Raw genomic sequence first — 12,682 nt, forward strand, 5'->3', positions numbered from 1 at the left:
CTATAAACAGTCATCCCTTCTCCATTTGTTGGGTATTATTGCTTCTGGTTTGTACGTTTTAATTCACAGAAATCGCTCAAAAATGTGCGTCCTTTTTGTCACATCCATAACACATTAAGTTTTACAGCTTTTAAAGTGTATAGACTGATACAGTATTTCTGAAATGTCTGGACTCTATTATCAGGGGTTTAGTAAAATATAAACAGATGGTTCAATATATTGGTAATAAACAAATTCTCTGAGAATTTATATTTCAAGTTTTGACCGAAAATGTCAATAATCCATAACGCTGAAATTGCTCTTTTACAGTTTGTTCCACACACAGCCGTCATATAACTTGGCATGATCTCATACAGTATGAACTACTTTTATACTTTTACGATGCCAAATGTCAGTATTTCTAAAAAAAACATAATTTTAATCCATAGAAAAACAAGCATTCGTGTTTGGAACAACATGAAGGTTAGAAAACGATGACAGAATTGTCATTTGTTTGGATGAACAATCCCTTTAATCTGGGTACACTATACGTGATCATTCTGCCCATGTGCAATTACATAGTCAAAAAGGTCTTTGCTTAGCACAGCATCAATGCTCCAATTACCCTCTGAATATTCCTGGACTAAACAAATGTGGGAAACAAATCTGGATCCAACAACACAGAGCAAACAATTAATGTGATGGGAGAAGGCATCACAATCTGTCAGCTCCTCCCCTGACAGCGGTGACGAGATGAAATTATTTCACAAACAAAGCCAATTATTTTCTCCCTAGTGTCTTCAGATGTTAAGCATCTATTGTAATTGTATTCCTGCCTGTTTCTACCTTAAACAAACCATGATTTATGACAATTGCAGGCGATCAAACATGCATACAAGACGGAAAGCTGGAAATGAATGGCCGTCTCCTCAAAGTTCATGGCTGATTGTCATTTGCGCTAAGGCTCAGAGGTGTGCTGAATGTTAAGTTGACTCTGAGAAACGGAGGCTCGGCAGTGCAGGGCAGACACAGGTCCATGAAAAATGCATGGAGCTCTATGTGTACCTCCAATTTCACTCATCGGAATTCCAATCCCATTCCAACTGGCCAACAAGCAAGAATATCAATTACATTTATTTTGCAATTTGGGTGGTAGTGACTGAGTGAGTAACCACTGAGCTTCACATGGTAACTCTCACGAGATGAACCGCTCTGAAGCACAATGACCATTCTGAGTGCAATACTCAGCGGGGAGTTTAGGAATGAGGACGTCCAGCTCATTGTGTTTAATGGAGACTGAAGCTGAATGTGTTCATTATCACGATTCTCGTGGAGCATCTAACATCTTCAAATGAGAACCAATGACTCGTGTGCAATCTGCCACCATTAGGCCAGGTCAGAAATTAACCACGGTTTGGGGAAAATATAAAAATATGTGAGCAAAAAATGTCCCTAATATTCTATTCTAGAGCTAAAGTATCTAGTTATGGGTTTGGCACATCTGTACTGACCTCAAGCTGTCTGATATCTGCTCTCAGGGGTGAGTGTCGTTTAATATGTACTGTATATGCAATTTCCAATGGAAATCAAAACTACAATAAAGACGCGGAAAAAATTAAGAGACCATTTCAAATCATTTTTGTTTCATTCTGTTAACTACTAACAATATTTCTCCCAAATTTCCAATAAAAATATTGTTTCTATTTGCATATATTATTAGATGCTGTTTTTTTCACACTTCAAATACTACAAAGAAAACAAGTTCATATTCACATTCAAGCAATATAACAGTAATATTTCTACATGTATTTAAGTTAAAGAAAAAAAATGATGTGATAACCTCGATTTTTATCAGTTTTCATGTGTCTCGTCGTCATGCTGTTAGTCTGTCATGTTGCTGTTGGATGACTTTGTCACTCCTTAGGTTTGATTTTGTTGAAATTCAACAGACACTGGACTGGAATGACCACAATACATCTAGAAATGCTGAGAAAATAAAAATTTGGAATGGTCTCTTTAAAATTAACAGATTTTCTTCCTATCTGTGTGTTGCAGGAAAACCCATATATGTGTAACAACGAATGCGATGCCGATACTGAGGAGCTGGCTCACCCCCCTGAGCTCATGTTTGACTCCGAGGGACGAAACCCCACAACGTTCTGGCAGTCGACCTCCTGGAAGAAATACCCAAAGCCCCTTCAGGTCAACATCACAATGTCCTGGAACAAAACAATAGAACTCACAGATGACATCGTCCTCACCTTCGAGTCCGGTCGACCCGAGCAAATGGTCTTGGAGAAGTCGCTGGATTACGGCCGTACGTGGCAACCCTACCAGTTTTACGCTGCTGATTGTTTGGATGCTTTTACGATGGAGCCAAAGGCAGTGCACCAACTCACCCCGAGCTCCATGCTGGAAATCATCTGTACCGAGGCCTATTCTACAGGCTATGTGTGGAAGTACGACAAGACTGTACGCTTTGAGATCAAAGATCGCTTCGCCCTTCTCGCGGGCCCGAGGTTGCACAACATGGCTTCTCTGTACGGGCAGCTGGACACCACCAAGAACCTTCGGGATTTCTTCACCCTCACTGACCTTCGCATCAGACTTCTCCGTCCTGCCACTGGAGCCACAATGGTGGATGAGAACAATTTGTCTAGATACTTCTACGCCATCTCTGACATCAAAGTGCAGGGCAGGTAAGCTTATGTTTCCTTGGCTCTGAGTTCATCTTATTCATTGAAATTGAACTTAACAAGGCAAGAAATGCACTGAAATGGAATAAATTAATTCAGTGTCATTCTTTACAGGGAAAACCAAATAAATTGCGTTTAACATAACATTTGGCCGTGCATGCCCCTAAAACATGATTTGCATAATTCGCTTAGTGAATCAGAGGCTAAAACAACACAAATAAACAACATTACAGGCCAGCACAATACGTTCCTCACAAATTCCCCCCTGAGTCATAACTAACAGAATACGCCTAGGGCATTGTACAGAGGACAACTATAAAATGTCAACACTTATGAAAGACCACCACACTGTAGTCATTTTTAAGCCCACACAACAACAAAAATCTTAGTGCCAATTTCCCCTAGATTTTTCTTGCTTACTCAACTTTTGATTAAGTAGTTTATCTCAACTAAATTTTCTTCGTAACTAAAAAAAGAAAAATCAGTTGAACCAATTTAAATAACTGGACAACAAGCAAATTTGTGAGTTCACTCAGCTATGAATTTAAGTCCACCCAACCCAAAATCAAGTTTTCCAACCCAAAATCAACCCAAAAAGTTTTCTTATATTATTTTTCTTACATTATAAACATGTTCTCAGGGGCGCAGATGAGATTTTTTTAACTGGGGGGAACGAGCTGTCAGCAAATTATATCATCTCAGTTAGTTATTTTGCATAATTTGGGCTTTAACTGGTGCTCAAGTAGTTAATTTGTGTCATTTGGGCTAATGGTTTGCACTAAAATGAACTGTGTTAATTCGCTATTTGCCTCTGTCCACTCACCTAATAGTCATGCTCTCCACGTTTTGCTGTGTTTGCTAAGTGCACGACTAGATACAAAAATAAATAACAAAACTAATCTGCCACATCTGGAAAAGTCAACAGGCATAGGATACTTACATTGTTTGGTTTTTGAAAAAACAAGGTGATTGTTTTTCGTCTCTTCATTGCCCTATGTGGCAGTTATGCAGTACATTCATTTCAGTTCACCAACTCATCAAAATCCCCAGCTCAGTCAGACGATGGCATATGATCACTATGGTTACCGCTACTACAGGCACAATTGAGGCAGCTAACAGCTCATCATAGGACCGCTGGGGGTGGGGTCAGGAGTCGTAGCAGGCTAGCAGCAGCACACAGAGAGCACAGAGAAAGCAAACGTCGGTGGCAGCACCATCATGTGTTTACTGACAACAGAACAGTGTGTAGTGAGAGATGCATGGATCAGCTTGAATTAGGGATGATCGGTTCCGGGGATTTTTGGAGTTGACTCCGATTCTCGACTCCCACTTTTGGAGTCGATGGAATAGACACTTCGACTCCATTTACTGCCTTTCAAAACGGGCTCAGGAATACGAATATAAAATAAACAAAGTAACTTCCGAAGTGTGGGAACTTTGGGCTGGCAACCAATCTCTAGGAAATACACATGCATGTGTGCAACGAACACCATCACAGAGAGTTTTTTGTGCTGACAGACCAGTTAATACTTTCTGGTCTTAAACCGATGTGGTTTTCCATGCGCACTCAGCACGAGGACATGACAGCCCAGGTCTAACCGTAGCTATAGACTTATGGTAAAAAAAAAACATTTAGTTTCCTTTATTATTTTTAAAGTGCATCGATTTTGGAGAGTTACAGTTACACAAATGAATATGTTTTGTAGGACACCGCGTTTCATTGTTTTGAATTGAGGCTCCGTAAATGCGCACTAAACAAGCCTAAAACATTTATTTATTTATTTTCGTTTAAGAATTTATATATTCACCCTAGGCTAAGTTCAACAATTGTTTTAAAAAGGAGAAAAGACGTGGGGCCTAGTTCTTTTCATAATGTAACTCATTGTCTTTCTGTGTTGGGCATTTAACAATAAAAAGTGCTTTAAAAGATTAACATGCCACCAACAAACATGCTATAATAATAACCCAGCAACAAAAACTGAATTTATGATTTGTGACTTCCTGGCTGTTGCTGATTTTTTAAGTTTTTAAACTGGATGAAACGCTTTATAATTTGTTTCCACAAACTTGTTTTTTTTTATTTGTGTCGAGTTCTGCGCACAGACTCACATTTAAGAATTGTGCGACGCTTTTATTCAAAGCAACTCACAACGTCTTAACAGCTGTTTAGAGAAATAAAAGCTTGAAGAGGGACATATGAAATATAGGAGAGTTTTTAATAAGAATGTGAGAATTGAATGTGATCGGATTGAAGGTGAAGAATGAACGGGAAATATTGCGTGCCCTTTTGTGAGAGTACCAGGCGTCTCTCATGCTCTGATTAACGCAGTGTTTTGGATCAGATGTAAACATGTAGGCTACAGTCAGAGAGAGTGGAGGACTGGAGGTATGACTTTCACCTTAAACATGATTGTTTTTAAATGTTATTCGTTGCTTTGCACCAATCACAAACACAATTTAACCGATTTGAGTCAATGACAACATTAAAAATGACGGAGTCGAGGGGGACATTAGGGACATTAAAAGTCGAGGAATCGACTCTTTTGGAGTCGACTCCCCATCCCTAGCTTGAATGTCATCCGAATCCGCTGCTTCAAACAAATCATCCACCCGCACCTATAATTTTCTCAGATCTAGATATCCGCACCCGATCATCACATTATTCATTCTAATTCTTTGTTTTTAGCTTGATGTCAGTGGATCATTAGTTTTTAACAGCAACTTCCGTGATGTTAGAGCTAATTTGCACATCTCTGATAAATAATAAGATGATCGTAGGCTGCTTTAAAAAAAAAACATTTATTTATTAAACAAAAGTTTGGCTTTGACCAGATTTGCCTACATTTTTTAATAAAATAAACACAGGCTTTATTACTCCCTTCAGACTTTAATGAGAATATCGCTGTTTCTGTCATTGCAGCACAGACACACAAACCATAATGTTCAGCCAAAGCAATGACTGGATAAACTAATAAACATCGGAGCCAAGTAACTTACGGTGCAGTTGACACTGATTTTATTTAATTCTCCTTTTTTAAATTTCTCTCGGATCTGTTTCGCCTCAATTTCTTTAAGAATGGACCTCCATCCTCCTCGCGGTGCACATTTTTTTTAACTGAGGTCTGCAAATTAGTGCCTGTCTGCCTGATGAAAATGCATTTAAAACACATTCATATTTTAGAGAATGTAGTTAATATTTGCATAATTAGTGACTGATCTTATCCACCCGCAATTAATCAGAATGTACTTTTTTATTACCTTACCGGCCCGACCCGCGGCTTACCCGCAGCGCCCGCAGATATAACCGCAATCACTTGTTGGTGACCGGTAGATTATTATTGTGCGTCAGCCCTTATCCGATTCTGAAGCATTATTATTACAAAATAAGTAAGGAGCGGTGGGCCTGTCCGCCACTACTTAGGCTAATGTACATAGCGGAAACCTATGGGATTACTTTTGTGTCAATAAAAATGAACGCAAACTTTAAAAAAAACGAGCAGATTTGTGCCAGAAAGGCGAACAAAAACTTGAGAAGCGTAAATGAAAACTCGAAAAGCTATTATTTGCAAAAACGAAACTTAGAAAATTGTTAAGAAAAATAGCAGTTTATTTGAAAATCATGTCAAATTCTTGCAATTGAGTTTATTGTTTTCATTATCAAAGTGTTTTTGTTTTTTTCTTTCTCATTGTATATTTTTGTTCATTTTTTTTAAGTTTGCGTTCATTTTTATTGACACAAAAGTAATCCCATAGAAACCCGGATTAATCCTCAGATTTACCGATGTTTGTCGCCTTTCATAGGGAGAGTGAGGGGGCCGGATCGGAATCTGAGGGGGTCATGTCCCACCCGTCCCCAGTGCCATCTGCGCGCCTGCATGTTCTAACATACTGCAAGTCTAATGAAGACAGACCAAGACATTGGTTCAGTAACTGCTCAAGCAGTTTGTGTTGAATCCACTTTCAGGGGTAGAAGCACAGGATCATGCACTTAGACCTCAACACCAGAAACACAAACATCAATCATAGTGACAATCATAAAACATCATTAAAAAACAACTAAATAAAACAGGCAACTGAGCATTTTCAACAACAGCTGCGTGAATGAACACTAAAACAGGAATCCTTCTTCAAAACCAAACTAAATATGCCACAATGCATGCTGGGAACTTTTCTATTTGTTGTGCTTACATAATTTTACAAGTTTTGGACAAAAACTTGAGTATCTTAAGTCCAGTCAACAAAATAATATTTGTTAGCAACATGCTGTGGACGAATTTTGTTCAGTACACACAAAATAGTATATTGGCTCCTTCTAAAAAAAAGTATTTGTTCAAGTAACGTAATTATCTTTGTTAGCTGAACATATTGAAGATTTTTTACGTCCCCTCTCAAACCCAGCGTTTTTTCGCAGGGCTCCACATGGTGTCAAGACAGAACATGCATAATAAGTAGCCAGCGTTTTTCTACTCCGAAATTAGAAGTCAAGCTGGATAGAGGGACACGGCAATAAAGAATAAAATGAACCTACAAGGTCTCATTCAGCTTTGCAAATAAAGGGAAAAGGCAACGCATGACTTCGAATATCTTCACAAGTCGAAATGACGGCACAATAGAAACAAAAACACAGCAGCTGTTCTCCAAATTGGGCCGGAATGGCTCATAAGCAGTTGGTTTATGAGAGAATAACTTGGTTCATAATGATGCGTTTGATAGGTCCCCTGTGAATCTAAATGCACGGCTCTAAATGAGGATTCACAGGACTGCAGTGGTAGATTAGGGCAATTAGACATTTAGCTAATTAGAAAGAGACTAATCTACTAATTAAGACCATTTACTGCTGATTAAATAATAACCACTGGGGACACATCACCATGGGAGTGTGCCTGTTGGGTGACATTAATATGACTTTGCATCTGTAATGAATGCTGAGGATATTTCATGTTGATGGCAGCACGTGGGGTTCAATTCTTTATGTTGTACAGCTCGAGTTTAACATGCATGAAGACTTTTTGTTGTTTATAGACACATTTATAGAATGCTTGACTTGCCTCACATCTCAGACATTGTTTGCTAATTGAGTCATTAGCTTTTATTCGCACACATTATTAGCTATGTTTTCGTGCGCATTTTGAAGAATCGCATCAGAAACAAGTAATGGAAACATCAAATTTTGGAAAAAAGATTTTTGCAAAAATGTTTTATGATCTGTTGAGGTGGTTTTTGACATGTGCGAAAACTAGTTCATGCAAATTATAGGAGATGGAAACACATTTGCTGAATAAAGTCTGACGTAGCAAACATTAAACAAACTAAAATGTTTTTGAAATGGATGACTTTGAATAAATAATGAAAAAAAGGCAGCCAATAAGAACACATAATACAGTAGATGGGATCTCAATATTATTTAAAACCATTTCAGGGTGAAACTCTAAGAAGCTGTTTGATAAAATGCCAAGAAAACATTTCGGCAAATTCTAGGCAAAAGATGCCTACGCTAAAGATGCAAGTTATTTTTTTTGTTTAGATTTTTAGTCACACAATTCTCAAAGATCTCTTTTTAGAGCTTATTATTTTTCTAACAATGTGGAAAAAATATGAATATAAGTGACGTGAGTCAGTATCGTAAAACTTTTGACCAGTAGTAGATGTGTGAACAAACAATTCACACATAGCATCACGCATCATGAGGTCAGAACAGGTTTTAGAATAAAATACGGCCATTGAAATAAAAGACTATAAGGCATACAAACAAAATAAGAAAATGCTTCAAATTTGAAGCACTGAGCACAGAGTGTCAACAAAACAATATCACAAAAATNTCCTAGAGTGCATTTTGGGACTACTTTTAACTCTTTATGAATCACAAATGAAAGTATGTGGCAGCTGAGGGTGATTTTTTTACTATGAATGCTCGATCAATCAACTTTGAGCAGGCGATGAATTATAAATACGTTTGTGGGAAATTGATTGAGCCTGTAGATCTAAAGTGAGTTTGTCAGAGCACCTCTCCCTCAGTTTTGAAAAGCAAAATGTAGCAAAGAGGAGATAAATGACTGCTCTGCGTCTTTAATGAAGACGTGCGGGCTGCTGCTTTGATGTGTTGTGAGGCTGGCAGAAGAGGGAGGTGTGGAGGGCGGAGCTCTTGATGTTGGCAAAGTTCTCCACCTACAGTTTTCTCATAAACTACTGCATGCGTCTAGTCTGAATGATCCTCACAGGAATCGTGGGTTCATTATAAGCAGCAATTGAGACATCATAACTCAAATATATGCGTCTCTGTTTCCAAAAAATAAGCCCATAAATATGTTGCATTAATTAAAATTTATTGGCAAAGTCCTATAAAAATGTAAAATTTAGCCTAGCTGTGTTTTCTCCTTGCATTGTTAAAAGTAAATAATCACATAATTCAGAATAACTTCTTTCGGTAACGATAAGTAAGGAAAAGTGTTTGTAAGTTCCAGCAAACATAAAACCTTTGTTTAGGATTCAGGAAGTTTTCAATCTCAGGTTTCTACCTCTCTGCAGTGACCCTATTTTGCCATTTTTTTGTTCTTGAGGCAAATCAAGGTACCTCCATCAGTTCCTCCAATATCTTAGGCTGCCTGTGTGTTTTCCATTCAATTTACTCCCGGAAATCTCTGACAAAGGGAAGAATATTACACAGGTGCTCTTTTGACCGAGGTTATATAGTTATTCACTTGGATGGTGTTAGTAGTTTTGAGGGAAGCAATGACAATCTTTTCAGTCTCCGAAGTTCCCTGGCTGCACACAGATGAGAGGCATCACAATAAAATGCCTTTTCCTTTTTTACGCCCTCCTATAATAGTGGGAGGCATAACGCTGGACCTTCAGCAGATACGATCAGCACTGTGCAGAGAAATTAAATATATCTTGATTGATTCTTGTTGCATAACCGGATCTGCATAACATTGCCATGACATACAAGTGTTACAAAATGTTGTAAATAGATCTTCATTTGCAATCAAAACGGGAGAATAAAATAGCAGACGGTCACATTTTTTGAAAATGTCAATTTTTTGTATCGTTAATTACTGTTGGTCAAATAGAAAACATGACCCCAAAACCTCCTAACATAGCACTCCACTTTTAAGACCTTCTCACATTTAATAAATATTTTTATCCCATTGCATTTTCTTCCAGCTCAATTTAAATATGCATGATCTGAAGAAAGATTATTCAGATGAAACGCTCCAAAGGAAAATTCTCAGAGAAAAAGCTGCACCACTTTGGCTGTTTTTAGTCCCATCTGACTCTCACGTTGTATTACTAAAATAAGTGTTTCGCACGTCAAAGAGTGCCAAATTTGCTGATAATTTTAAAGCCTCTTGCAGTTAGATGCCTAGCAGTTGAATCCTTCTGTTTATTCTCATTTTTCACTCATGTGATTTATATTTCCTGTTCTCACACTGATACATGACCATGACAGCCAAGATGAAATGCTGCATAAACTAACAGCATTTTACAATTTAATTTAATAAACATTAAGTTATTTTAATAGTGTCATTTTATTGAATAGTTCCGGTAGTCTGATATAACTGGACAAGAATGATCTACATTACACGTTCCCCGTTCCCATAAGTGCTGATGTTTAAGTACCACAATTTCACCGCTGGCACTCCACTGTCTGTGGCTGCCAAGTTGTGTGATTTTGCCTGAGAAAAAAACAACAGAAATATTAAAAATACAAAAGAAAGGAAATATTAGACTTGGCTAAATTACAGTATATCTGAAAAATTTCCAAAATAACTTCTATACTGTATATATATATATATATATAAGATATGTCAAACTTCATATAGTACTGTAGAGTTCGCCTGAGATTAGATTGAGCAAGTCAAAGGCTGAGCTTCTGAACACACATCTGTCAGTTTGTCACATCTGACCATGTTTCTTGCCAGTCATTCTTGATTCACAACTAAGATGTTTAATTAGGCCTATTGAGAAGCTTTGCTGCAGTCATCAATAATAAACAGGAAAAAAAACTCAATATAAACTCTCCCTTGAGGTACTGCAGTAAACTTGAATATCAACGCATACAGCACTCTGAAAAATAACACTGCATTATTCATTGATCCCAGCTGCTTTGGAGCCAACATTATGCCAGAGTTTTCTTTAATAACAAAATCTAAGTGAACATAAATTCAGACACATCAGCTGTGACTGAAAAACCGCCAAAAAAAAGTCATGCTGTTGTTTCGAAATGTCCTTTTTGGTTCCATTTCAGCCATTTACTAAACAATTGATAAGAATTTGTTCCAACACTAAACGTATCAATAATCACATCACTTCTTTACATACTTCCATATACGGCGTGTCCCTACTTCACTGTTTATCCGAGCAGCTTTGAAGATAAAAGAAGAGGTTTGATCAAAGCACGGATGGGGCAGAGTCCCTTATTAGCATAATATTCAGGCAGATCAGTGTAAACGCTCCATAATAGACTCTGTCGTTGAAACAAATTGCAGGCGTAGCTCCCAGCAAAGCCAACTAGAGTGCCACAAATTCAAATCGGATTTGGTTGCAGTGGAATAATCGAATCAGGCAAATTATGTTTTGATGAATTCCTAATATTTCCCCGGAAATCTGGAGAGCCCCTCCAGGGTCGACTGCATTTTGAGGTGAGACACAAACAATTTGCCTGAGATGTATTACATTCCACCCGGACGAAAGAGGAAATTGGCCACCGCGCAGAGTCAGTCAGTCCTAATACGGTTCCTTATTTCAACAGAATAGCAATAGTGAATAATGTGGCTGTCACTTGAGAGGGTCATTATTGAAGTTTTAAAATACCCAAGGCACAGGGCATGTCAAAAGGCAATTGTGACGCTTCCGCATTGTTGCTTAATGCAAATAGTAATAAAGGAATAACACTGACTAGGTCTGAAGTATTTCACCCGAGCTGCTCTTATGGTGGGTGACAGCGAGGCGTAGCACGCGATCTAGTACACTAACATCACAAAGAGTCTAATACATCAGAACAACAAGGTCAGCGCTTGTTTTAAATTTGCTCTATTCCTTATGTACATTCACAATTCTTTTCCCACTAATCCTCACTTGCCTACTCTGTGTTCCCCTTTAGAAGAAAATGACAGCTGATCTTGTTTCTCTTTTAGCTGTCATCATTTACTCACCCACTTGTCATTTCAAACCTGTATGACTTTCTTCTGCAGAACATAAAAGATAATTTACGGAATGTTGGTAACCGAACAGAGACGGTTCTCATTCAGTAACTACCTTGGTTGACATACAAAAGTATACCTTGAGCTGGAGTTGAAGTTCAGGAAGATGGACAGGTTAGGGGTTCTTTCGCCTTTGTGATGAGATGGCTGTCAGACGTCTCTACGGCTCCACTATAGTTTACCTTCTGAGCTTTACTTTCGTCTGCTTCGAACAACAAAGACATCTGAGAATCTTCTAATCCTCAAGGCCTGAATGTGGGAGCTGTTTTTTTCTGCGGTCAAACAGCAAGAGCAGAACTACTGTGACTTTTCCTTTATACCTGTAAAGTTTACTTACACACTTAAAATTCTTCAGCATCAGTTCAGTTTGTAGCTTGTAAAGTTTCAACAGCAGTGAACAACAGTAAAAGATGTGCCAGGGTTGTGCACAATTCAGGATTAGACGGAGAATGCCTTTTAAATTATAAAATGTTCAAATATGAATTTAATTCCAAAGATTAAAGGAAGCAATTATTTCTTAAGGAGAATACAAAGAAAAAAATAAGCACAAACCCAACAATCGCTGTTCAGCAAACAGTAGATCCAGAGATAATTATAGTGATTTATATACAATTATGTGTAAAACAATCATACACTAATTTAACTTCACTCTTAAAAGATAAGGAGGAGGATCGTTTCACACAGATCACTAATAATTTAAAATCTAAATGATCAAATGAAAATTGGATGAAGATAATTACAGTGTGTCGGGACAATATTTCAGAAATAAAAAGAGGTTTTTCAATTGGAACGAGAAGAATGGGAAAG

At 37.8% G+C, this 12,682-nt stretch overlaps 1 protein-coding gene across 3 annotated transcripts in view; it reads left to right on the forward strand.

Annotated features, from left to right (window-relative positions):
• The window catches only part of LOC130554859 (netrin-G1), a 75,087-nt gene that overhangs the window by 33,188 nt on the left and 29,217 nt on the right, over positions 1–12,682 (forward strand). For all 3 annotated transcript variants that reach the window (XM_057334734.1, XM_057334733.1, XM_057334735.1), the window contains exon 3: positions 2,035–2,678. In XM_057334734.1, the coding sequence (XP_057190717.1) occupies positions 2,035–2,678 (644 nt within the window). The remainder of the gene's footprint in view (positions 1–2,034; positions 2,679–12,682) is intronic.

Source organism: Triplophysa rosa, linkage group LG5 (genome assembly GCF_024868665.1).
Source record: "Triplophysa rosa linkage group LG5, Trosa_1v2, whole genome shotgun sequence".
In the NCBI taxonomy this organism is placed as follows: Eukaryota; Metazoa; Chordata; class Actinopteri; order Cypriniformes; family Nemacheilidae; genus Triplophysa; species Triplophysa rosa.